Source organism: Bubalus kerabau, chromosome 4 (assembly GCF_029407905.1).
Source record: "Bubalus kerabau isolate K-KA32 ecotype Philippines breed swamp buffalo chromosome 4, PCC_UOA_SB_1v2, whole genome shotgun sequence".
Classification (NCBI taxonomy): Eukaryota; Metazoa; Chordata; class Mammalia; order Artiodactyla; family Bovidae; genus Bubalus; species Bubalus kerabau.
In genome coordinates this window covers 5,997,993-6,025,223 of record NC_073627.1, presented here as the reverse complement: position 1 = coordinate 6,025,223, position 27,231 = coordinate 5,997,993, and the positions used below count along the sequence as shown (strand labels likewise).

The 27,231-nt window shown below is 55.2% G+C and overlaps 1 protein-coding gene across 1 annotated transcript in view; it reads left to right on the top strand.

The window, feature by feature from the left end:
* The window catches only part of SDK2 (sidekick cell adhesion molecule 2), a 149,321-nt gene that overhangs the window by 46,379 nt on the left and 75,711 nt on the right, over window positions 1-27,231 (top strand). Inside the window, exons 6-16 of the mRNA XM_055579553.1 lie at window positions 2,033-2,166; window positions 9,919-10,030; window positions 10,890-11,080; window positions 11,204-11,287; window positions 13,272-13,466; window positions 14,003-14,119; window positions 15,720-15,887; window positions 16,771-16,873; window positions 24,374-24,550; window positions 24,836-24,972; window positions 25,493-25,640. Of these exons, the coding sequence (XP_055435528.1) occupies window positions 2,033-2,166; window positions 9,919-10,030; window positions 10,890-11,080; window positions 11,204-11,287; window positions 13,272-13,466; window positions 14,003-14,119; window positions 15,720-15,887; window positions 16,771-16,873; window positions 24,374-24,550; window positions 24,836-24,972; window positions 25,493-25,640 (1,566 nt within the window). The remainder of the gene's footprint in view (window positions 1-2,032; window positions 2,167-9,918; window positions 10,031-10,889; window positions 11,081-11,203; window positions 11,288-13,271; window positions 13,467-14,002; window positions 14,120-15,719; window positions 15,888-16,770; window positions 16,874-24,373; window positions 24,551-24,835; window positions 24,973-25,492; window positions 25,641-27,231) is intronic.

Here is a 27,231-nt window from a genome sequence, read left to right as displayed (position 1 = left end):
TGACCCCATGGACTGCAGCACACCAGGCTCCCCTATCCTTCACCATCTCCCAGAGCTTGCTCAAACTCATGTCCATTGAGTGGACGATGCCATCCAACCATCTCATCCTCTGTCGTCCCCTTCTCCTCCTGCCTTCAATCTTTCCCAGCATCAGGGTCTTTTCCAGTAAGGGCTCTTCACAGCAGGTGGTCAAAATGTTGGAGCTTCAGCTTCAGCATCAGTCCTTCCAGTGACTTCCTTTAGGATTACTGCTACTACTAAGTCACTTCAGTCGTGTCCAACTCTGTGCGACCCCATGGACTGCAACCTACAGGCTCCCCCGTCCCTGGGATTCTCCAGGCAAGAACACTGGAGTGGGTTGCCATTTCCTTCTCCAATGCATGAAAGTGGAAAGTGAAAGTGAAGTCACTCAGTCGCGTCCGACTCTTAGCGACCCCATGGACTGCAGCCTACCAGGCTCCTCCGTCCATGGGATTTTCCGGGCAACAGTACTGGAGTGGGGTGGATTAGCTAGAGGTTAAAAGACTTCTTCAGGAAAAAAAAAAAAAAGGATATCATTAGGGTTCCCAGGAATTGGAGAGGAAGGCTTTGTCTTCCTGGAGCTCAGCAGGCAATATAAGACCCAGCACTGGAACCCCAAAAGCCAGAATAAGGGGGGACCCTGGCCCAGCCTGGCTGGGAGAGACCAAGCTGGAGAGGCGCTGACGGGGATGTTTATTTGAGAGCCCGTTTAAGAGTCTGTCAGATTCACCTAATGGGAGGATTTGAAAAGAATTCAACTGGATTTGTCCTTGTTAAACTAACATTAAGGATGTTTAACAGCTGTCTCGGGCATATCACATTAAAATCTGGAGATAGACTTGACAAACTAATGCTGCTGCTCGTCATCAGGAGGATGGGGGAGAGGAGGTGCTGGGCAGAGCCGGCCCGGGCAGGGCTCCTGCCCCCACACCCGCAGGGCGCCCAGCTTCCGCCTGGACAAGCCCTTCGCCTGACCCGCACATGCGGGGGCTGAGGGGCTACGTGACAGGATCCCAGGAACCAGATCAGCAGCAAACCACCTATGTCTGCGCCCCGCTGCCCAGCCGGTTTCCCTTTTCCCTCTCAGCCAGCCCTGACAGCCCCTCTTATTGGCTGGATTCAGGGAAAAGGAAAAGGAGGTGCTTCCCTGGTGGCTCAGACAGTAAAGAATCTGCCTCGATGCAGAAGACCCAGGTTTGACCCCTGGGTCAGGAAGATTCCCCTGGAGAAGGGAATGGCAACCCACTCCAGTATTCTTGCCTGGAGAATTCTGTGGACAGAGGAGCCTGATGGGCTACAGTCCATGGGGGTCTCAAAGAGTCAGACACGACTGAGCAACTAACACTTTCACTTCCTTTTTGCACCCTAAGAGGGGGCTGAGGGGGACATGTGAACCCCAGAAGGCTGTGTCACAGGCGGGCTGTGGCTTTTGAATCAACCTAAACAGATTCAGGGGCAGAAGGCAATGGCACCCCACTCCAGTACTGTTGCCTGGAAAATCCCATGGATGGAGGAGCCTGGTAGGCTGCAGTCCATGGGGTCGCACAGAGTCAGACACGACTGAGGGGCTTAGCAGCAGCAGCAGCAAACAAATTCAGGATTAGGCTAAGGCAGTGATTCTGGAATGGGTCTACTCGTCTCTAAATGTATTATCATCTCTCATCATTTATTCATTCTGGGGAGTGAATTTCTTTAGTTCTGGATCCTCCTGGTGCAGAAATGACCAGAAAGGGTAGAATTCTGGGGGAGCTCCGGCCCCTAGCCAGGCCTGGGGTGGACACAGAGCAGCGTCACCTGGCCAGTCTCAGACCCCTGGACATGCTCTGTATCTGGTCCCCAGCGCTGGCGAAGTATTGGGATTCTCTGCAAACTAATCATGCCTGGAATTCAGGCAGTCAATGGTTCTGGGGGTGGCCTGGAGGGGGGGCTGTTGGATGCCTGGCTTCATGTGTCTGCTCGCCTCGCATCCCTGGAGGCCCGCCTGTCAGAGGAGTCCTTTTCTGCTTCCCAGAGCCATCACCCTGGAGAACACCCTTGTCATCCTGTCGACCGTGGCACCCGACGCGGGTCGCTACTACGTGCAGGCGGTAAACGACAAGAACGGGGACAACAAGACGAGCCAGCCCATCACTCTCGCCGTGGAGAGTAAGTCAGCGTGTCATTAAATCTTGGGAACAGGGCTCCTGGGGCTCGTGGGGAAGATGGAATGGCGTGGAGTGGGGAGGCTGGGAAAGGGCAGGGGAGGAGCCATCCCGAGGAGGAGGAGTCCCAGCTGCGGTCGAAGCGGGAGCCGGGGAACCAGGAGGGTGCTGAACTCTGGACTCCATCCCCATGAGTCTGAGATAGTTTCAGGAGCAGGGACAGTTAGCTTGGCCGTCAGGGGGCCCCCTAGAGACCCAGGGGAGACATGAAATGTTGGGAAAAGTGTGTGCATGAGAGGGTTACAGCCACCCCCAGGGCTCAGGTGCCGGTGGCGAGAGCCCACCAGGAGCTGGGAAGCTCGTTGTTAAAGAAGTGTGCTGACTGCCTGCACTCAACTGGCACATAAGAGGCACCACTTGCAGTCGGAGCCGAGCCATCCTCGCTGATGGGAACACAGGCTCTCTGCCCAGGCTCCTGCCTCAAAGTGCCTCTGTCCATCGCCAGAGACTGCCCCCAACCCTGCAGGAGAGAGGCAAGCCTCCCTCAGCGGCAGAGTGCAGAGGGGAGCAAACGGAAAGGGTGACTCCTTGAGTCTCCTCAACGGAGAAGCGTTTGTCCGGCCGAGACCGAAGGCAGGTTTCCCACCCCTGATGGAGATGCCAGGGGTAGGGGGTGGGGGCGGGCGTTCTCCCCGGCCCCACTTGCCCCCCTCCATGCACCACCCATGGAAGGCAGAGGAGGTGGGGAGTCTCCGAGTCCGTGGGACGGAGCCGGAGCTTCCTGCAGCGGCCGAGCGCCACACCGCCTGCGGGAGCCAGATGTTCACATCCTTCACATCTGCAGAACTGCTGCTCCACAAGCCAGCTCATTTATCATCCACGGTCCCGCGGGGACGTCCCCGCCAGCAGCACGAGAAGGGTGCCAGCCAGCACAGGACCTTCCCGCGTCCTTCCTCTGATCCCAGCCTCTGTCTTCCAGGGCCCAGAAAGCCCAGTTGTTGATGAGTCACTAAGACGGGTCTTTTGCGACCACAAGGACTGTAGCCTGCCAGGCTCCTCTGTCCGTGGGAGGCTCCAGGCAAGGATGCTGGAGTGGGTTGCCATTTCCTCCTCCAGGAGACCTTCTTGACCCAGGGAGAGAACCCACGTCTCCTGCACTGGCAGGTGGATTCTTTACCACGGAGCCACTTGGGAAGCTGCAGAAAGCTCAAAACATTCCCCAGTCCCGACCTGCCCTTGCCTGGGCCTTTTGGCACCTGCAGAACCCCTTCCCATATCTGCAGTGACCCCCTCCCCCAGACCAGGCTCCTGTCTGCCGAGAAAGAGACCTGGATGCAAGGAGCAGAGTTCCAGTCTGCATGCTGACCCATGAGGGTCACAGGTGTGACCTCTGACATTGACTTGAGCCAGGGTCTCACTCATCCTGGGGGCCCAGCCTACAGTCTGGGGCTGCTATTTCTATGGGAAAAGGAGCTATCAGAGGGGGTGTTTTCCTCCATGTATTTTCCAGTGTTTTGAATACCTGGAGTCTAATGGAATCGAGTCATTTGGTCCGAGTCAAGGTCAGGCATCTTCCTGGGTGACTCAGTTGACCCTGAGCCCGAGGTTGGAATCCCCCTCCCCGACTCTGCTCTGCCTTCCTCCCCCAGCACCAGCCTCCTCCGGCCAGCCCAGGTGGTGGTGGGGGCCGGGGGTCATTCACTCTCTGCCCCCTCCCCCGGCCGTCCAGCAGGCCCACAGAAACAGGCAGGGTTCCCTCAGCACCCCCATGTCTGCCCAAGCCTCCCCCACACCATTGTCTGTTTCCTCCCACCCCGTTGCCCCTCGCCCCCTGCTCTCAGGATTTGTGCTGGATTGAGAGCAGAATCAGCTGATTTTCAGCTAATTTCTCCTCCCACGAGTGACTGCACTTCAAATCCTGGTGCTTGTCGCTGACACAAATCCCCCAGCTGCTGGCCTGCCAGCCAATTTCCTGGGAGCGATTGCGACTTCGCCCACCGCCAGCAGCGTCTCCCTCATCTGTCTCACCCTCTGCTCCCCACCCCCGCCCCCTCAGCCCCTCTCTGCTCAGGGCAGGCAGCCTCTTCGCATCCCTCATCCCTCGGGAAACATCCACGCTCTTTGGAGATGGAGATGAAGAGCACAAAGGCCAGTGACCCCCAGAGTTGCCCTCTGCCCAGGTGTCAGCCAGGTGACCTCACTCGGACCACCGCAGCTCTTGACAAGTTCGTACCTGGCTGGTGGTCCCACTGGGTCCTGATCAGAGCTGCACCGTGCAATAGAATTATTATATGATCCACATGTGCAATTTAAAATTTGCCAGTAGCTCACTGTTTCAGAAGGAAAAAGGAATTGGTGAAATTAATTACACTTTATTTAACCCAACATATCCAAAATATTATCAACTGAACATACAATCAAGATAGAAAATATTAATGAGATACTTTACACTGTTTTCTTTTTTTTAAGTCTTTGAAAATCCGTGTGTATTTTACACTTAAAGCACATCTCCTCAAATCTGGATGCTGGATTTTCATCTGGAATACGTGATCTGTATTTAGATTTCATAAAATGTACAGCTGGAAAGGTGGGATCGGAAGCCCAAGTTGTTCTTTACATACTTAGAAATGTTCTAATAACTGACTCGGGGATCTGCTTTTAATTAAGTGTAAATTAGATAAAATTCAATCCCCTGCCATAGGGACATTGGTCACTCAAGAGCTCATGGCCACCTGTGGTGCTCCCCCCACCCCACCCCCGTGTTGGGTGGGGCAGGTCGGCCCTGGGCTTGTGGGCAGCTGGAAGCCGGCCCAGGGCAGAGGGGCAGCTTGTCTCCCTGCCCTCCACCCGCTTGACCTGTGGTCCAGTCGCATGGTCCCCGAGCCACAGTTTCCTCATCTGTAACGGGATGCCTGTGGCAAAGCATGGGCTTCCCCGATGGCTCAGCGGGTAAAGAACCCACCTTCAATGCAGGAGACAGAAGAGACCTGGGTTCGATCCCTGGGTTGGGAAGATCCCCTGGAGGAGGAAATAGCAGCCTGCTGTATTATTCTTGCCTGGAAAAATCCCACGGACAGAGGAGCCTGGTGGGCTGCAGTCCACGGGATCACAAAGTCGGACACGACTGAGCGACTAAGCGCACACACACGCACTCAACACGATGCCTGTGGCAAAGCAGAGTGGGTGCCCCCACCATACCTATTGTCAAAACTGTCCTGGGGCAGCTGGGAGAGACCCAGCTTCACCCCTGAGTGGGGACCCCCGAGCTTCCTCCTGTCCCAGGGCCCCACCCACATCACAAGCTCACCTGGGAGATGCTGGCGCTCGCTCTGCTTGGCCTGCAGCTTTCCCGGGGGATCCTTGGGGCCCCGTTCACTCCACTGTCCAGAACTGATGGCCTGCGTCCTGTGCCTGCCCCCTCCCCCTGGCCGGCCTCCCGGAGACCCGGAGTCAGCCCAGCCCCCATGCCTGGCAGAGAGCCCCTGGCAGTCAGGTGTGCCCTCCCAGGGCAGGTCCACCCGGGTGGGCCCTCTGCTTTCCGATCAAACCGAGAGCCTCCCTTTCCACCGCTCCCGTGGGCCGGGCACCATCCAGGCACCACTGTTCCATCATTAACAGCAGTCCCTGGAGGCAGGCTGTTACTCCCCTCCACGAGTTACAGTTGAGCAAGCTGAGGAAACAGGTGACAAGGTGAAGCAGTTTACTTCCCAATGACATTCATTAATGATGCACAAAGCCGATAATGGGACCAGGTTTCCCTGCCTTCAACACCAGCCCGATGGCCACTCCCCGGATGTCTAGAGGTGCACACATCCCCCCTTTTTGGCGAGAGGCACCTGCTGTTGGCGCTTTTGACTCTACGGAAGTCACGAAGCCCCCCGGTCTTCACTCCCAGTCCTGGCCCCCTCCCGCTCCCCTGCTTTCTCAGGCCCCATCCCCGACGACCTCCCGGTTAGAAACCCACTTCCTCCACCCTGATTCTCCGTGATGCTCAGGGCTCAGCCCCAGTGACCCCATCCCTGGCACCTTGTAACGTGAGCTTCTATGCTTCTACAGTCCTCCCTGTCTCACCCAGGTCTCCAGCCTCCTGCTTCCTTCTCCCCCGGATGATGCCTGGTTCTCAGCTCTTTGTCCCCCCTCCACTGCCTCACTCCTGGTCCCTGGGCTTCCCTGAACCCCCCTTCCTATCTTCTCCAGGCACATCGCCCCCCACCCCCGGGGAACTCCAGCCTCCTGCTCCTGAAGGCCCCCCTTGAGCACCTTCACTCTGACCTCCCGCCACCGTCTCCAACCCACCTCCCTTCTTTGAAAACGGGGAGCCCGCAGTACAAGCAAGGAGTGCAGGAGTGTTTAGGCCGAGCCTTGAGACCATGGGCTGTGTGGCCTTGGGGAAGCCCCTTCACTACTCTGAGCCTCAACTGCCTTTTCCCTAGAAAGGACACTATAATACACATATCTCCCAGGGCTGGGGATAAGAATTTTAGGATTTAAGAGTGTTTTCCTCTTGGGCTTAACATTTCTCTGTAAAGAGGCCCCAGGTCGAGACACTTCATCCTCATGTCTGCCGGCTGCTCTGTGACCACATACTCGCCTGGGGCCGACTCCCAGCTCCTGGCCCAGTTTGTAAATTCTCAGTAATCTGGCCCTGATCCGACCTCCCCCAGTCAAATCTGCCCTGCCTCACCCTGGCGGGGATGGAAACGGCGCTCACCTTGCCGTCTGCTCCAATCTGCTGTGTGCTGTCTGCTGTTTAGTCGCTCAGTCGTGTCCGGCTCTTTGCAACCCCACGGACTGTACCGAGGCGGCTCTGTCCGTGGGATTTTGCAGGCAAGAGTACTGGATTGGGTTGCCATTTCCTTCTCCAGGGCACCTTCCCAACCCAGGGGTCGAATTCACATCTCCTGGATTGGCAGGCAGATTCTTTACCACTGAGTCACCTGGGAAGCCCGTTGGACAGAGGAGCCTGGCGGGCTGCAGTCCATGGGGTCGCAAAGAGTCAGACACAACTTAGCAAATAAACGACCACAAGAACTGATCCGTTGTTGGCACTGGGTTAAGAAGGATTCTGAGGACATGACGGGCTCAGCCAAGAGATGCCCTGACGGGTCAGGAGAGGGGCTGGGGGCAGGGTGGCATGTGAGCCAGGACCCTCACGTCTGCAGGGGGGCGCTCTCCCCCCACCCTTCCCGGTGCTCTGAGGCCACCTGGGCTTGGCACCCACCTTTACCTCCAGCTCCCCATTTCGTCTCACCGGCACCCACACAGGGCTCCCGTTCCGGAATGCTCTTCTCCCTCTGGCTCCCTGAGTCCCTCTCCCATCCCCCAGGCCCTGGAGGCTTTGCTGACCTCCTGAAGCCCTTAGTACCCGTGTATTCTTTCCCTTGGTCAAACAGCTCCTGAGAGTCATGACTTCACCTCCTGGTGGCCTCTGGCTCTGTCACTTGGTCCAGGCTGAGCTGGGGGTGGGGGGAAGAAGCAAAAAAACCCCACCCCCGCCCCAAGCACAGCAGGCAACTCCCTGGAGGAGGGGGGCTGTCACCTGGTGAACACCTTCTAGGGGCCAGGCACTCTGCACCAGCCCCTGACCAACTTGGCCACGCCCCAGGACCCTCCCTCCAGGCGCCTGTGGCAGGTACCTTTAATCTCATGAACATCTAAGAGCTGATCTGACTTCTCCCCAGACTGCACGCTGGGGGGACAGAGCCCTGCCCATCTCCCCTGGTGGGGGAATCCCTGTGCCTGGCACGCAGCCTGGTGCATACTGAGCCCTTGGCCAGAGAAGGTTTGTCGAGCCAGGGGCTGAACCCCCACAACCCTGAGAGGCAGTGACTTCTAACCCCCATTTTGCAGCTGAGAAAACAGACTTGGGGGGTGAGGAGAGCAGCCAGAGTCGTGCCCAGGATGCCCGGGGTGGGTGCGGGGGAAACAAGGTTCTGGACCAGGTCTTCCTGAGCCCCAGGCCCTCCTTCGCTGAATCCGGGGGGGGGGGCCCCTTCCCTGGGGGGGGGCCCCTTCCCTCAAGCCGTGCCAGCTGCCACCTGGGCCTGGACAAGACCCCAGGACCCTCGAGGGGGTGTCAGTCTCCTCTTTAACCTCCTGAAGCCAACAAGGCAGCCGCAAGGTCTGGCGGGGCGGGGTGGGGCACCCTCATATTTTTAAACTCCAAGGGCTCTGTTTACCCATCAGGGCCGAGGGGCTCTGACTGTCTGTCTCCTCTGCAAGCCCCATTAATCTGGGCCTCGGAACCTGTGCGGCCCGGCGTGTCATAAACAACGTGGAGCACGCTTTTATGGATTCGGCTATATCAGCAGCTTTCAATCCGATCGCTCTTTATGGCACCTACATGAGGCTTTTATATTGTTGCAATTATTTTGGTTTATACGCTTCCTTTCTTTCCCCCTTCATTTTACTTTATTTTTTACATTTTATTCCCATTCTGTCGGGGCCTTTCGCAGCAAGGCCTGGGAGGTCCGGCAGGAAAACCTTTTCCCGGGGGCTGACCGGGCAGCCTGACTTCCCCATGAAGGATGTACATTTGCCATTGCCCCGGGCCATGCGAGTCGTTATGGCCTGCCACCTCCAGAGCCTCCTGGACAGGGGCCAACTGGATGGATTTGTAATGAGAGAAAAAGTCCTCCGGGCTTGTATTTTCAGGAGCCAGGGAGCAGGTGTACAGGATATAGTGGAGTTTCTGCCAGTACGGGGCTTGGGCCGACCACAAAGAGAAGAGCCTGGCCCCTTCTCAAAAGACTCAAAGAAGAAAGCAGGAAAGTCTCCCGCCTTTACTGGGCTTCCCTGATGGCTCAGCAGGTAAAGAATCCACCTGTCAATGCAGGAGACACAGGAGATGCAGGTTTGATCCTTGGATCAGGAAGATCCCCTGGAGGAGAAAATGGTAACCCACTCCAGTCTTCTTGCCTGGGGAACCCCGTGGACAGAGGAGCCTGGCGGGCTACAGTCCATGGGGTCACAAAGAGTTGGGCATGACTGAGCGACTGACACTTTTATTTCTTGTTGTTTTTAATTAATTTTTCTTGGAGTTTATGGTTGCTTTCCAGTCTTACGTTAGTTTCTTCTGTACACCAAGGTGACTCAGCCCTACGTATACATTCTCCCCCCTTCTTCGGATTTCCTTCCCGTTCAGGTGGCCACAGGCCACCGAGCTGTTTGTACAGCAGGTCCTCGGTCGTCATGTTTTCTCGTGCTGGACTTTGGGCTCACCCTGACGCAGCAGGACCTCCTCTTAACGTGACCGCACTTGCAAAGCCCCTCTCTGCAATAAGGGGACATTCACAGCTGTCATGGACATGAACTTGAGGGACAGTATTCAGCCCAGTGTGGGGAGTTTGCATTCTGGTGGAAGAGGTGGCGCGTGAAGAAGCAAGCTGATGAGACGTTGTCGGCTTACTGACAACGTATTGTCCTTGTCACGGCATTTCTGCAGCTGGAAGGAAGGATTCTGAAGGCCAAAAAAAAACAGGACAGGGGATGAGGAGGAGGGCATGGCTGCATTATGGGGGGACATGGGTTGCATCCTGAGGTCTCCCATGGGCTCTCCCTGGACGCTGTGCAGAGACCCACCAGCAGGGGAGGATGGAAGTGGGGAGGGTCCCCCAGGGTCAGTGTCTGGAGGTTCAGCTCTGGGGCTGCAGGCATCTGCCCACCCCCCCCCCAATAAGGACAAAAGTCTCCTGCAGCATCCCTCTGGCGGGGGTGGGGCTCAGATGGGATTCCCAGCGTCTGTTCCTCTCCCCAGATATCAGCGGCCCTGCAGACCCCATCGCTCCAGCCATCATCATTCCTCCCAAGAACACTAGCGTGGTGGCCGGGAGCTCGGAGGTGACCATGGAGTGTGTGGCCAATGCCAGGTGGGTCCTGCCTCCGCCCCCCCCTCCAACTTTAGCCCCAGTGGGCACTTCTGACCTGCGGGCTCCAAGGAGACCAGGTGGAATTCACAAAGGTCCAGAAATGTCCCGTGAGGACCCACGAAAGAAGATGGGGTATTTAGCCTGGAGGAGGGTCGGTGGTCAGAGAGCTGTAGGACGCAAGCAGAGCCCACTCGAGAGGAGCGGATCCTGGCCCAGGATATCTGGGGTTGGTGGAGGGTCCACTCACTTCTAACATCCAGAGCAGCTGGGGAGCAGCCATTTGCCTCTGCCGCCCCGGCTTCCTTGTATGAAGGCGCGGGCAAGAGGAAAGCTGGACTTTCCTGCTGGTCCAGTGGTTAAGACTCCACACTCCCAAAGCAGGGGGCTTAGGTTCAATCCCTGGTCAGGGAACTAGACCCCACATGCTGCAACTAAAGGTTCCTGCATGCTGCAACTGAGACCCCGGACGTGCATTTCAGGACTTCCACACTTTCCCATCCACTGACTTACACTGGACAGGGCATGGCACATGGGGCAGAGCAGAGGCAGAGAGACGTGTGGAAGGGCCACGTTCCTGCTCTCGAGAGCCCTCGAGCATGAGTTATCGTGGGGCCAGGTGTCCCCTCACCACAACCCCCAGGGAGCAGGGCATAGTTGTCCCCATTGTACAGACGTGGAAACTGAGGCCCACAGCCCTGATGGACTAGCCCACACAACGGCCTGCACCTAGGAAGTGTCAGGGGCAGGGCAAACTCAGGCACCTGGCCCCCGGTGCCTGGCTGCCTCACCACGCCCTGCCCTGCCTCCCGAGCCCCTGGGAGGCCCTGTAGCTGACCGCCTCGTCCCTTGGCCCATCCAGGCCTCTGATCAAGTTGCACATCATTTGGAAGAAGGATGGGGTGCTGCTGTCCAGCGGCATCAGCGACTACAACCGCCGGCTCACCATCCCCAACCCCGCAGCCAGCGACGCCGGCTACTATGAGTGTGAGGCCGTCCTGCGTAGCAGCAGCGTCCCCTCCGTTGTCCGCGGCGCCTACCTGTCCGTGCTGGGTGAGACAGGGTGGGAATGCTGGAATCCCCCCGACGTGAAGGGGCAGCACGGGTGACCCAATCAGCGGCCGTATCAACAGGAGCATGGCTCTGATCCCCTCCCCCTGGTCCTTCCTCCTGCAGAGCCACCTCAGTTTGTCAAGGAGCCAGAGAGACACATCACAGCGGAGATGGAGAAGGTGGTGGACATCCCCTGTCGGGCCAAAGGTAACCTGGTGGGCTGGTTGGAGGGGGGCGAGGTCCCTCCATACCTTCAACCTCTCCCCTCCCTGATGCAGACTGTTCTAAAGTCTGCCACCCTCTCACCATTGAGCAGAGTCAGTCTGGCTATAAGCAGACACCCTAGGAAGCAAACAGGAAAAATTACCGTAATCTCAGGGCTGGAAATCAACCCTGTGTTACCATAACTTGAAGGTTACAAATGAATCCAAATTACCATAATTTCAGGACAGGTGACAGACTCAAATTGCCCATAATGTGAGAGTTGCAGACAATGCCATGTTGTCGTAATGTCAGAACTGCTAGAACTTGGATGTGTCTCTGCCTGGTTTCTGGGCCGTTCTGCTTCGTCTCCTCCGACCATTTCTACTTAACCCCCAGCCCCTCTCAGAGTTCTTGCACCCTTACCGCTTTTCCCATCCTTCTCCTTTGAGTTCAGCTGAGCTAAAAGACACCCCAAAACCAGGGTGCAATCTGGGATAATGGGATGACAGGATGAGCAGAGAGAAGACTGTAACCCTGGCAGGAGGGAGGGCCCCGTGGGGGAGGAGAGGGCACACTGACCCCCGTCCTGAGATCACACGCGGGGAAGACAGTGATTTATCGGACAAACATCTGGTGGGGGGTGGGCTTACCATGATCCCTGGGTCGGGAAGACCCCCTGGAGGAGGGCATGGCAGCCCACTGCAGTATTCTTGCCTGGAGAATCCCATGGACAGAGGAGCCTGGAGGGGTGCAGTCCATGGGGGTCCCAAAGACTCGGACACAACTGAGTATCTGACACTATCAGCAACGTGTGCCGAGACTGTTCTCGGGGCTGGAGAGGCACAGAATGAACCCAAGAGCCAGATCCCTGCTATTCCAGAACTGTGCGTTCTCGAGAGGGGAGGCAGACAAACCAATAAACAAATAAAGATACCTTATTTCATTTCATCTAAAATGCCATGGGTTGTAAGATGCCCCATTATTTTATGCGCCACTAAGAAAGAAAAAAGGCTGCCAATTAAATTATGACATGCTGTCGGTTGTAAGACACGTCCTCACCTCAGAGACATTACGATGCGAACAAAGGCGTAGCTCGGAGTGGGTGAGATACGGGCGTTGGGGTTGAAAAGTGCGGGGGAAGGAGAAGCAGGCTGATGGGCTTGGTGCCGGAGGGTGGCCATTCAAACGGAGCCTGGTGAGCTTTTCTGTGGAAGTCACGTTTGAGCAGAGACGCAGAGGGAGAGATGGGAGGGCCAGGGGATGTGGGGAAAGGGTGCCAGGCTGGGGACACAGCTCGGGCAAGGCTGAGGGGTTAGGAGGAGCCCCCATGCTCCTCCCTGTGTGGGCGGGGCAGGACGGGGCTTCCGAAGAAACCCCCATCCCACCTGCGAGCCCCTAGACATGGGGCTGTGCACTCACCTGGGTTTGGAAAGGCTGGCTGGAGGTTCCCAGAGCATACAAAAGACTCCACTAAATATGCCAGAATAAAATACAGTATGTCCAGCCTTCCCAAGCTGAACTAACCCCAGGAACTTGTAAATTTGCTTGGAATGCCTACTCTATGAGAATTTGAGAATCTAAGAACAACTTTCCCCACTTCCAAGACCAATAGTGGCAGCTCTGAGAAGGTTTGGGCTATCCCGGTGGCTCAGTGGGTAAAGAATCTGCCTGCAAAGCTGGAGCCACAGGAGACACAGGTTCGATCCCTGGGTCGGGAAGCTCCCCTGGAGGAGAGTATGGCAACCCACTCCAGTATTTTTGCCTGGAGAATCCCCATGGACAGAGGAGCCTGGCGGGCTACAGTCCATGGGGTCGCAAAAAGTCGGACAAGACTGAAGCGACTTAGCACGCAAGCATGCACTGAGAAGTTTCTAGAAACCAGAACACACCAGGATCCCCACCCCCCCAACCTTGAGGACTTGCAGCCGCAGCCTCCGGGGCTGGAGCATCCCTCGGAGGCGGCTGACGGTAGGCGCTCGACCCCCAGGTGTGCCGCCGCCCTCCATCACCTGGTACAAGGACGCGGCCGTGGTGGAGGTGGGAAGGCTGAGCCGCTTCCGGCAGCGAGGCGACGGGGGCCTGCAGATCAGCGGGCTGGTGCCTGATGACACCGGCATGCTCCAGTGCTTTGCCCGCAACGCGGCTGGCGAGGCGCAGACCTCCACCTACCTGGCCGTCACCAGTGAGTCCCCTTCGCTGTCCTGCCCGAGTCCCCCCCTTCCCCTCCTCCTCCCGCCCCCACCCCCAGAACACAGCTTTCCTCCAAGCCAGGGGCCTCTTGAGAACAGGCTGCTGAGATGCAGAAATAGGATTCCAGAAGGCTCTCCCTCCGGAGCGGGGTGACTCTGGCCTGTCATGCCCGCCGCTTCTGTGGCCAGCACTGGTTTTTTTTTCTTTTACAAACCAGAGCCTCGATTTCATGTTTAATGAAAGGTGAATCCTGTTTACCCTGTCATGGAGGGTGTCAGCTGCCCCTGGGAGCCCTCAGTTTCTGCCAGATGGAGGCTTGAGAATCGAGGCAGGGCAGGGACTGGCGTCACCAGGGTCCTTCCACGGGGCAGGTGGTGAGGGGGCACTCGTGGGCACTCTGGTTCTTCCTGACACGGGGTCCTACCAGAACACTTGCAGCCTTCCCTGAAGAGGGACCCTCACCAATGGGAGTGGCAAGGCAGGACAGGACTGGATGTGGCTAAGATGCCCCACTGTCTCCCTTTGCAGGCATCGCTCCCAACATCACCAGGGGCCCCCTGGACAGCACGGTGATCGACGGCATGTCAGTGGTGCTGGCCTGTGAGACCTCGGGGGCGCCCCGGCCGGCCATCACTTGGCAAAAAGGTACTTGAGACTGATTGACTTTAGAGGGTGACCAAAAGCCTCGGGCAGCCCTGGGGCTCAGTTCCAGAGCCAGCCAGGTGGGGTTTCCCATGCACAGTTGGGAGGGTTGTGCACTTCTTTTACACCACGGGACGCACCATGTGCTGCCCTGTCCGGCTCCAGGCTCCAGAGGCTCTGCCTCTGGTGAGTTCCATGACTTTGGGTGAATTATTTACTGACTTGGAGCCTTAACGTTCCCATCTATAAACTGGGGGGCGGTGGGATACGTCCCTGGGAGCAGCATGGAAACCAGATGAGCAGGTGCCTGTGAAGGGCCTGCACCGTGTCTGGGAGCAGGAGACCAGCCCATGCTGGCTGACGTAGTGCCGCGGTGGAGGTTGCTAGTACAGGGAGGGGGGCCCCACCCCCTCCCCAGGCAAAGCCAGCAAAGCCCAAGCTGTCCCCCTAGTCCACCCACCCCGAGCCTCCTCCACGCCTCTGCATTGTACACTCACGTTCACAACCCTCCCCAGGGACACACACGTATATATATATATATATATATACACACACACACACACACACACACACACGGGTACACACTGTCACTCACTCACACCCCCAGCCTCTGCCCACATGAACCTCCTCTCACCCAGACCCTCCCTCTGCCCCCTTCCTGCTCTGTCTCCCCACCTTCTAATACACAAGGTCATCGGCATATTCAGTCTGCTGATTACCCCGCCTCCCACCACTCCAGGCTTTCAGTTTTGTCCCCTGCTGTCTCCCCGGGGCTTAGAACAGACTGACCCACAGAGGATGCTGCGTCAGTATCAGTGGGGTGTGCGCCCAGACCCAGAAATAAGCACGCCCCCCTGATGCACTTCCCAGTTCAGCATGCCCACACACGTGTGCAAAGGGACCCACTCACCCACAAGCTTGCACATGGGCAATCCCCTCTGTACAAGCAAGTGGGATTTTCTTTTAAAAACAGGTATGGTCACCAATACCACACTGTCAGACACACTCTGACACAAGGGTTTCCCTCCCTCTCTCCTTCCAGCCATCAGAGACCCAGGTCCCCAGTGGGAGGTCTGTCCCCATCAGGGCTGCCCTCCTCCGCACCCCAACATTGGCTATACCCGCCTGCCGCTCCCCTGCACTCCCCTGAAGGTGACTCCAGAAGCATCCTTCTGCAGGCGGCCCGTCACCACCCTGTCGCAGCTGTCTGTCCCCTCCCCCCAGCCCAGGTGCCAGCTGCCTCCAAGGGCTGTGCCCGCCAGCGGGAGGCAGCGCTGGTCTTCCCTGCTGAAGGGCAAATAGCGTGGTGGGAGGAGAGACAGCAGGAGCCCTGGGCTCCGTCCGGGCCCCCTGCTCTGGGACCGTACGTCCTGTGTCTGTCCCCAGGTCAGAAACCAGACTGGTGTGCAGCCCTGCCACCCTTGCCATGCCCCCTTCAGGGGCGCCTGCAGTTGGCCTTCCTAAAGTTGGGAGCCTACCCTGGGGCAGGGGGACAGGGGAGTGGTGAGGTGTGGTCCAGGCCTCTGGTGATAGCCGAGTGCCAGGGGGTGGCCAGGGGGCAGTGGGCCGGCAGCCTGAGCCCACCCGTGCCCATGTCCCCCAGGGGAGCGCATTCTGGCCAGCGGCTCGGTCCAGCTGCCGCGTTTCACGCTTCTGGAGTCGGGCAGTCTGCTCGTCAGCCCCACGCACATCTCCGACGCTGGCACCTACACCTGTCTGGCCACCAACTCGCGGGGGGCGGATGAAGCCTCAGCCGACCTGGTGGTGTGGGGTGAGTGCCCGGGCCGGGCAGGGGTCCTTTCCACGCCTGTGCATGAGCGTCCACTGAGCATGTGAGAGCCCCGGCAGCCCCACGTCCGCCTGTCTGTCCAGCCCACATGTCCTGAGACCTGGACAGAGGAGCTCAGAGGACAGGGCGGGAAGATCACGGTCCGGAGGGCGGTGCTGGGTGGGTGGGGCTCTCACCACACCGGACAAGCCTAGGGCAGAGATCCTCACACTTCTGCTGGAAAGGGCCAGAGAGGAAGCATTTCAGGCCCTGGGGGCCAGACAGTTTCTGTCACAGCTCCACAAACTCTTCCATCTCATCAAGAAAGCAGCCGTAGGCACTGCTGAACGCAGCCAGCGTGGCTGGGTGCCAACACGGAGGGATTTACCCAGACGGGCCCCAGGTCGGATGTGAACCCCAGGTTATGATTTGCTGGCCCCTGCTCTGGGGGAACCTCCCAAGCCCCTTCCCGCCCCTTGGGGTCTGGCACCACACGGAGGGGTGGGCCGTCCTCCTAGCCTGAGTGCCAGGGGCCTAGCAGGCGACGCCTTAGACCCAGAGGCAGACGGTCCTATTTTTACCCTGGCTGGACCCCTGGGAACACAACCATGATCATCCCCAGCTTTCTATTTCTTTGTCCATCCCGCGGGCACAAAATTAAAAGGGCCCCTGCTATGAGCGTCACTTCCCGGAATTCATGTGCCATGGAGACACGTGGCTCTTAGTGTCCTGGGATGTGCGCCGTGGTGGACCAGTCCGCTGTAGAGCTCAGCCGCACGGGCCCGGCTCACCGGAAGGACCCCCTCCCCCACACCTGCATCTCACCTGTCCGTCTGGGGCCCACCTGTCGCCCTTCCCACCAGGCCACCTCCCTGCTGTCTTTCAGCCCGGACCCGCATCACCAGGCCCCCACAGGACCAGAGCGTCATCAAGGGCACCCAGGCCTCCATGGTATGCGGAGTGACCCACGACCCCCGAGTGACCATCAGGTACTCCTGCGGCTGAGGCCCCTTGGAGGCAAGAGGGGAGGGGCAGCTTTCGGGGGTCGCTGGTTGCTGGCTGAGTGTCCTTGCCAAGGAGGTAAGTGCGGCCTGTGGGGGTCAGGGAACAGCCACGTACAGACTTACTGCAGGACTGAGACTTGGGGACCCTACGGACCAAAAGAGACCCTAATGCTGGGAAAGATTGAGGGCAAAAGGCGAAGCAGGCAGCAGAGATGAGATGATTGAAAGCGTGTCCATCCGAGTCAATGGACCTGAATCCGCGCAAACTCCAGGGGACAGTGGAGGACAGGGAAGCCTGGTGTGCTGCAGTCCATGGGGTTGCAAAGAGTCAGACACGACTGAGCGACTGAACAGCAAAGGTACATGTCTGGGGACTGAGCCAGCTTGAGTTGAAGGGGCGCCTGCGGGGGGGCGGAGGGGATGAAAGCTGGAGGAACGTAGGAAAGAGGGTGGGGGGCCTTAGGGAGGGGGAGAGAAAGAAGCCTCTGTCTGGGGAGACGTGGAAGCTCTGAGATGCTCGGGACCCAACTGCTAGCACTCGCCCACAGATCTTAGACCCTCTGCCCACCCGTGGACAGCAGACGGGTCTGGTGAAGAGGCGTGGGAGTCCTGACATGTCTGGGACAGTGGAGGGCCCTGGGGTGACCCCCAGTGAGATGCACGTGAGGGGCCCAGGGCCGAAAGGGGCCACCCCTGCCGTCCTCCACGGGAGCGCAGACCTCGCAAGCCTGGAGGGAGCCAGGTCCAACTGAGAAAGCTCCTGGGGAGGCCTGGGAGCGCGGGGAGCAGCCAAGACAGGCCTGCAAGCTGGGAACCCGCCAGGCGGGGCACGGAGACACTTCCTGGGCCATCGCTGGGCAAGGTTTCCGAGCCAGAACTGGGAGAAAATAGCCCCTTCAGACTCTCTTGAACTTTGGATGCTGAGTTAAAAAAAAAAAGTAACTGCTTCCTTAGAAATAAATACTCCCTCGTGCTGCTTCTATTCTATGGGCAACGTCACCACTGAAGCCCCTGGCAGGGAGCTGGCCGGCCGAGCACTGAGGGACGCCCCTTGGAGTCACGGCCAAGCCGCGTGGGACCCAAGTGCGTCCTGGGGCGCCACCTGGTGGCCACTAGGCATATGGCCGTAGGGCTGTGCCAGGTGGGACCCCAGGAAGCCAAGGGTACTAGGCTTTATTTCTTGATATTTATATCTGCCTCATTTTCCTTTATTTTATTTTTACTGAAGCACGGTTGATTCACAGTGTTGCGTTAACTTCTGGTGCACAGCAGCGATTCAGTTCTACACATATATATGCATTCTTCTCTAAAAAAAATATTCTTTTCCGTTATGGTTTATTACAGGATTTTGAATACAGTTCTCTGTGCTATACAGTGGACTTGTTGCTTATCCATTCTGTGTATAAAAGCATACGTCTGCTAATCCCAGCCTCCCACTCCATTCCTCCCCCAGCCAACCCCCTTCCTTGGCAGCCAGTCTACCCTGCTATGCCTGAGTCTGTGCCTGTTGCATAGACAGGTTCATTCGTGTTGTTTTAGATTCCACATCTAAGTGACATCATGTGACACTTGTCTTTGTCTTTCTGACTTACTTCACTTAGTATGATCACCTCTAATCGCACCCACGTTGCTGTAAACGGCACCGTCTCGTTCTTTCTAGTGGCCGAGCGGTGTCCCCTTGGGTGCATGTACCACGGCTTCCTTATCCATTCCTGTTGATGGACACTTAGGTCGCTTCCGTGTCTTGGCTGTTGTAAACGATGCTGCCGTGAGCACTGGGGCGCGTGCATCTTTTGAAACAGAGTTTTGTCTGGATCTGCGCCTAGGAGGGGAATTACTGGCTCATGTGCTAGCTCTATTTTTAGTTTCCTAGGGAACCTCCCTACTGGTTTCCAAGGTGGCTGCACCAGTGTCCATTCAAGGAGACTAGACTTTCAGCCCCACACCCCTTCTCAGAGGCTCTGTCTCAGGCCCCATTTAAAGAAACACCTCATTAAACAGTGAACATCGGCCCTCTGGACAGTCGTCGTGTGATACCGCACAAACACAAACGTGAGCCCTGAAATCACGTAGGTGTGATTAGAACGTGGCCATCAAATAATCCAGAACCTGCCTTTCCCAGGGTTTATCAGAGTGTTGTTAAACATTAATATACCAACTGTAAAAATGTCTTCCAAGAGAACCCACACATTACCCCCGTAGAACACAGCTGTGGGTCTCAGACACTTACAGAAATAGACACTATCATCTTAGCATCCGTCACTTGAAAATTTTTATCATAACAAAAAGCTCTGTTAATTAAGGAACACTTTGGTGTTTTATTTATTAAAATGTTATCTACAAATACTTGGGAAATGCTGGCACATTTTATTCGTACTCTGGACAATTCCTGTGAACAAAGAGATTCAGGGACCCCTTGCAATATATCTGTAGGCCCACCTTCCAGGTCCCCCAGTGAACTACGGATGAGAAATCATGCTTCCAGTTTACTGGAGGGGACCTCACCTTAGGATGGACTTAGCCATCTAGGATGATCTTTTCTAGATGGGGAGAGAACAGAGTCGGTCCCTCATCCCCCTAAATTGGCAAAAATCTGTGACCAAGTCCACTTCCGCATCTCCCGCCCTTGTCTGCCTTCCATCGCCTAGGTGAGGGGAAGGGAGTCTTGGGGGGGGGGGACGGGCCCCCAGACTTAAGTAATTTTAGAAGTCCCCGAGGTGTCTCGGATGTGCAGCCAGATTTAGAGTCCCTGTCTGGCTGCAGGAAACATACCAGGGGCTCCCTGAGCAGACAGACTGGAAAGGATTTGAATGACCGGATCAGACTAGAGTGGTAGCCGCTTAATCCTGGTTATGTGTCCTCAGAATAAATAGCGGGCCCAGGGGAGGCAGGCTGGGCAGGTGCAGGTACCAGCATGAAAAGCCTCCAGAATTGCTTCCAGCTGGTGTCTGAACCCAGATCTAGAAGAAATCTGGACAGTCCACTTTTTTTATTTTATATTGGAATGTAGCCAACTGACAGCGTTGTGATAGTTTCAGATGGACAGCAAAGGGACTCGGCCACACACACGCATGTATCCATTCTCCCCCAAACTCCCCTCCCATCCAGCTTGCCCCGTAACATTGAGTCAGAGCTCTCTATGCCATAGAGTAGGTCGTTGTTGGTTATGCATTTTAAATATAGCAGAGTGTACCTGTCCATCCCAAACTCCCTAACTATCCCTCCTACCCTTCCCCCTGGCAACTGTAATTCATTCATTAAGTCTGTGCATCTGTGTTTTGTACATAAGATGAGCAGCCCGTTCTTAATATTAATCAATATTGTTACTATATTTTATTATACAGCTATCCAAAATGGATATTAACAGATATCCATTTTGGGGGGAGGATACAAAAAATGCAGATAAGCCAGAGAAAATGGGGAGGGTGAGAGAGAAGAAGTAGAAAAGTAGATTGATCTGTGTTTCCTTCCATTGGGCCTCACTGGTAGTTCAGACCTGAGTTCGATCCCTGGGTCAAGATTCCCTGGAGGAGGGCATGGCAACCCACTCCACTGTTCTTGCCTGGAGAATCCCATGGACAGAGGAGCCTGGGGGGCTGCAGTTCATGGGGTCACAGAGAGTCAGACACGACTGAGTGACTCACACTTTCACTTTCCTTCCGTTAGCGACAGGAATATTTGAATACCATTTGAAGAACTAAAAACACTGCGTTCTACTCTGCTTTTTCCCCAAAGAACCTGTTACGAACCTCTTGTTCTGTCAATAAATATTTTTGAGTAAACTCAATTATATGACTATTCCATCCATCCCCCACTGTGTGGACGCCCCATAATTTATCTTACCAATTCCCTAACGCTGGGTAATTTGATTATTTCTGAATTGTTACTAATATTAAGAAATATCATTCTGAATGCCCTTGTAACTAAATATTTTTGCACATCTTCTGTTTCCTGAGGTCTATCTAATATTATTTAAAGCTAAAAACCACTCATCAAAATTGCTCAATAGCCAGCTATATCTTTATGGATTATTTGGGGGAAAATGTCCCCTGAGTTAAAAGAACTGATGGGTTCTTTTTTTAACATCCTCTTATGAAAGTTTTAAAACATACCCCAAAGGAGAGAATTGGATCCTCAGTCCTTCTGGACTACCTCTCAGCCTCAACAATCATCCGCATTTGCCCATCTTGTTTCATGAATCTTCCCCAGGCTTTTTTTTTTTTTAACTGCAAATCTCTTTTAAAAGCAAATTTCAAAAATGCAGTTTCACCCTTAGATATGTCTGTGTGTGTTTCTTACTAAAAAGGACTTTTCTTTAAATATAACAGCCATGTCCGCTCTCACACCTGAGACAGTGAACAATTCCTTGGCTTCTTCTGACAACACCCCGTGTTTCAGCCATCATGAGTGTCTCAAAGAGCCTTTGTGCACAGAGTTAGTTTAACTCAGGATTTAAACAGGATCCACCCGTTGCGTTTAGTTGCTGAGTCTCTTTTATTCTACATAGTTCCCTTTCTTTTTATTCTTGTCTTTATTTTGGTTTTCATTTTTGTCTTGTTTTCATGCACTTAATACGTTGGAGAAACCAGGTTCTACAGGAGAAACATCCTCAAAAGTTTTCAGTAAAGAGCCAGAGAGTAAATATTTTAGGCTTTGAGGGCCATATAGTCTTTGTCACAGCTTCTCATGTCTGTGTCTGCAGTTCAAAAGCAGTCATAAGCAATCTGGAAACAAATGGGTGTGTTTCTGTGTGTGTGTTCCAATAAAACTTTATTTACACAAACAGGCAGTGGGCCATAATTTGCAGAATATCCTTACTGTAGAATAGCCCACATCTGGATTTGGCTAGCAGCTTTTTAATGCTGTGGTTCACTTCTTCTATCCATTGTATTTCTGATTAGATTTAAGTAATTCATCATGGGGGCTTCTCTGGTGGCTCAGCAGTAAAGAATCTGCCTGCGATGCAGGAAACGTGGGTTCAATCCCTGGGCTGGGAAGATGCCTTGGAGTTAGGAAATGGCAACCCACTCCAGTGTTCTTGCCTGGGAGATCTCATGGACAGAGGAGCCTGGCGGGCTACAGTCCACGGGGTTCCAAAGAGTCGGACACGACTTAGCGACTAAAGAACAAGCCGATCTTTAGGTTCAGGCTGTTGTTTTGCAGGTAGTGATAGGTGCTTCCTAAGGCATGGTATCTTGGACAGAGCGTGTCTGCTTGTCACAGGCTGTTTTGTAAGCAGGCATTACCCTCTGCAGCTAGATTCGCTTTTAAGTAAAATTCTACCTATCCCATCAGTGCCCGTGAAGATGATCCTTCTCTAGACAAAGAAATGAACTGACAGTGATACTTTTGGTGATTTGCAAAATATGTACAAAAGCCTTAACATTTAACTCAGATTTACTGCTGAGAATTTATACCCGAGGAAGTGATTTAGAATGTGGCAAATATTTTGCCATAGAGGTGTTCATCACAGCATTAGCTGTAAGATCAGAAAACAAGGAGCTAGGGACTTCTCTGACTGTCCTGTGGTTGAGAGTCCCTGCCTCCCATGCAGAGGATTCAGGTTCGATACTTGGCTGGGGACTAAGGTCCCACGGGCTGTGTGATGTGGCCAAAATAATTTTATTTAAAAAAAAAAAGAAAACAAGGAGGTAAATTGGATGCCCATCATTACAGGATCAATTACAGAGGAATGATTATTTGAAGTACTCTGCAGCCAAGTGAACCATGGTGAAGAAATGTCACATTAAATGGAATTTATGATATCGTCTTGGGTGGAAACGGCAGCTTTAAAATCAGGATGGATGAATAGCTAGGTATTGTTTTTTTTTTTTTTATTGGAGTATAATTGCTTTACAATATTGTGTTGGCTTCTGCTGTACAACAAAGTGAATCAGCCATACATCTACATATATCCCATCCCGCTTGGAATGCCTGCTCACCCACCCTAGTCCCACCCCTCTAGGTCACCACAGAGCACTGAGCTGGGCTCCCTGTGCTATACAGCAGCAGCTAGGTACTATTCATACTCAAAATATACTGTATCAGTAAACATATATCATAACTTCTATCAATCACCGTGTTTCCAGTGCTACTCCAATATTTTATACTAACTCACACAGTCCTTACAGCAACCCTGTGGGCTGGATGGTATTTCTTCCGTCATATGACAAATAAGAAAGGTGAGGCGCGCCGTATTTGATAAACGTCCCCAGGATCACACCACCAGTAAGTGGCCAGGGGACATTCAAGCCCAGAATGTAGTAGCACTGTGGTAACTGCCCAGGGGCCCAGGAGAGAAGCGTCTGGAAGGTTTACCTTCAATTGCCAGCCCTGAAGAGCCATCGGAAGGACTGTTGCTGAAGCTGAAGCTCTAATACTTTGACCATCTGATGTGAAGAACCGACTCATTGGAAAAGACCCTGATGCTGGGAAAGATTGAAGGTGGGAGGAGAAGGGGACGACAGAGGATGAGATGGTTGGATGGCATCACCGACTCAATGGACATGAGTTTGAGCAGACTCTGGGAGTTGGCGATGGACAGGGAGGCCTGGCGTGCTGCAGTCCACGGAGCCACAAAGAGTCAGACACGACTAAGTGACTGAACAACAATAGGGGAAAACTGTTGAATTTTCTCTCCTTTTTTTCTACTCTTTTCTCATCTGTACTTGCTACTTTTCTGACTTTTTTTTTTAACTTTAAGTTAAAAATAGTACAGGCTCATTCTCTCTAGCGATCTCACCCTCCCTAAACCCAGAGAGTTCTAGGGCTGTATAGATATTCCCTGCCCCCACACTAAGCGATTGATGGCTTATTTGCAAAGTGCCCCAGCCCAGCCCCTGCCCTGGTTGCCCTGATCCACCTTCCCTGGGGGGCTGCCGCCCTGCGTCCTCCCAGGAGCTGGCACCTGGTGTGTGTTAATGACAATTATTGTGTCTCCTCCAGAACAAATCCAGAGCAGGCATCTCTCATTGTCAGGTGCGGGCGTGTGTGTAATTTCTCAAGTCCCCCTTTGTACTGACTGACCAAAGCTAAAGTGATTTTTTTTTTTTTTTTTTGGGACACTGAGGTCAATTTGTCACAGTGATGCATTGATGTGATGGTTCTCTTCATAAAACTAATCCCCAAATGTAGTCTAGGCGGAAGCGTTCATCCTTTTTCCAGCCGTAATCTTTTAACCTCTTTGGGAGAATAGCTTGTGCCCACTCTGGGCGGCTTGGCGGTGGCTTCGGGTCAGAAGCAAGCAGGCTGGGACCTGGACCTGAACTGAGGGTGTGACTCGGTGTGGGTCCGCTCCTGGCCCGAGCCGCGCCCCCCACCCCCGCCGCAGGCGTGATGGTGGGTGTCCCCGCCCTGGCCTGGGGCTCGCCCCCCGCCCGCCTCTGGAGCTCCCTGCTCCAGACCTGCCCTGGGCTGAGCCCGCCCCGGCAGCCCCCGCCGCACCCCGCCGGCGTCTCTTTCCTGAGCAGCTCTTCCCCCTCTCAGGCACGTCTGGGAGAAAGACGGCGTCGCGCTGAGCACGGAGGGCAACCCCCGCGTCCGCCTGGACGGGAGCGGCTCCCTGCGCATCTCGCAGACCTGGTCCGGGGACATCGGCACCTACACCTGCCGGGTGCTCTCGGCCGGAGGCAACGACTCCCGCAGCGCCCACCTGCGCGTGAGGTGAGGGGACGCGGAGGCGCAGGAGCGAGGGGCCGGGGCGGCCTGAGCCCGCCCGCCGCGCGCCGGCTCCCCCGCCCCGGGCGTTTCCCGGCTCAGGGAGGCCGCGTCCAGGGCGGGGAGCCTGGGTTGGAGCCTGGGCGGGCTCCAAAGCCGGCACGCAGTCTCTAGGTAGAGGGCCGAAGGCTTGGCTGGGGCTGAGTGCTAGACGTCTGGGGGCTCAGACCGAGTCCTGGCGCCCCCTGACTCGAGACCTTCCGGGGGGCCCACCGCGTCTGTCTTCTCCAGGCAGCTGCCTCACGCCCCCGAGCACCCCGTGGCGACCCTCAGTACCTCGGAGAGGAGGGCCATCAACCTGACGTGGGGCAAGCCCTTCGACGGCAACAGCCCGCTGATCCGCTACGTCCTGGAGATGTCCGAGAACAGTAAGGGTCCGCGCCCGCCCCCCGCACCCACCAAAGGCAGGGCGGCCCGCTCCCCAGTGTGGAGCGCGGCGTCCGCCTCCCCGCGGCCTGTGAGACGGAGCCGGGTGAGGCATTTGCTGGACCCGGAGCCCGGCACCCAGAAGTCTCCCAGACGCCGGTCATTAGTTTTCTTCTTATTTCTCCTTATCCTCCACCCTCAAGCTGTGAGCTCCCAAATTAGCAGGCATCACTTGAAGGGTGTTTTAAATACAGTTTGCTCATCAATTTGAGGGGGAAATAAAGGCTAGAAAAGCCAAGTGCATCTCAGTACCCGTGGGCCCGGCTCCGTCCCCAGTCAGTACACTCCAACCCTGGGACACGCCGGCTAAGAGGACCCAGAAAAGTGACATGGCCAGTCTCTACTGGACCAAGCTGGGCGGGAGGTATTAAGTATGAGGCTGGAGCGCTGCAGGGAATGGGAGCAGGAGGAAGCATGCCCCCCAAAGATGCCCACCTCTGCCTCCACCCTCTGTCCTGGCAGATGCCCCCTGGACGGTGCTCCTGGCCAGCGTGGACCCTGAAGCTACTTCCGTGATGGTCAAGGGCTTGGTCCCCGCACGGTCCTACCAGTTCCGTCTTTGCGCTGTCAACGACGTGGGGAGGGGACAGTTCAGCAAGGACACGGAGAGGTGAGGGGCGCAGGGCGAGCGTCGGGGGTTCCAGTGGCGGGTGGGGGCCGGGCGGGGCCACCTGCTGCCAAAACCACTGTTGGGGCGGGGGGGGGGGGGTGGTCCCGGCTGCCAGGCGCGTCCTGGTGGCTCCTCTCGGACCCCCTGGGGCCTCAGTGTGTGCATCTGCAGATCGGGTAACTGTACTGACACCGGTCTCACAGGGAGGCAGAAAAAATTCAGGTGTACGAGTGAAGGGCTGTGAGCAGTGCCTGGCAAGAGATACGCACTAATCCGGTTGAGCTGTGCGTCTCTCTGTGAGCCATGCAAGTTCCAGCACTCACCCCATTCTGCCCCACATCCCCATCGCTAAGTGTGCGTGAAGTTCCAGAGTCACCAAGGATGTCCTTGGACCTCTGTGTGCAATGCTTGGCTCAGACCCCATGAAGCCTTCAACGGGCCTTCTTTTTTTAATGACGACAGTTGAACAGCAGCATAGTTCATCCACTCTAATACCTACGTACATGTAGGAGGCACATTCTACCCACCTAGATCCCCGTAGGGCAAGCAGCGTCCCCTAGTGAGAAAGGAGACATCCGGTCAGAATGACAGTGACCCCCAGTCCCATGCCCCAGAGCTGTGTGCTTTGCTCTTTTTTTTTATGTTTATATTTTTGCAGATGGATTGAGATATTATGGGCATGAAACACGGTGTAAGTTTGAGACGTGCAGTGTGGTTTGACACACTCCTATATGGCAAAATGGTTACCCCTGTGGTGTTAGCTGACACCCCCATCCTGTCACATAATTACCGTTTCTTTTTTGTCATGAGAACATTTAAAATCCCCTCTCTTAGCAACCTCCAAGGGTGTAATACAGTGTCATTAGCTATAATCACCAGGCGTGCATTCTCTCCCCAGAACTGGTTACTCTTACCACTGCACGTTTATACCTTCTGAACAGCAGCTCCCCATTCCCTCCACACCCAGCCCCTATTAATCACCACTCTCCTCTGTTTCTCCGAGCTCGGCTCGTCCAGATTGCACGTAGCAGTGAGGTCACGCGGTGTTTGTCTTTCTCTGCTGACTGCCTTCGTTGAGCACATTGCCCCCCGGCCCATCCGTATTGTTGCAGATGGCAGAGCTTCTTTCTCGTGGCTGAAAAATACTTCGTTGTGTAGCTATGTTACATCTTCCTTAACCATTCATTCCTTGATGGGCATTTAAGTTGGTTTCACCTCTTGGTTGCTGTGAACAGTGCTGCAGTGAATATGAGGGTGCAGGTACGTTTTTGAGATCCTATGGAAGGCTGGATTGTATGGTAGTACTGCTTCTAATTTGGGGCGGAAGGAACCTGTATGCTGTTTTCCATAGTCTCTAGACCAATTTATCTTCCCACCAGCAGTGCTTAAAGGATTCCTTTTAGCCACATCCTTGCCAACATTTGTTATCTCTTGTCTTTTGGATAATAGCCACTCTGTCGGGTATAAGGTGATTCCTCACTGTAGTTTTCATTTGCATTTCCCTGTTGATTTGTGGTGTTGAGCATGTTTTCATGGACCTATTGGTCATTCATTTGTCTTCTTTGGAAAAAATGTGCAGCCCACTTGTGCA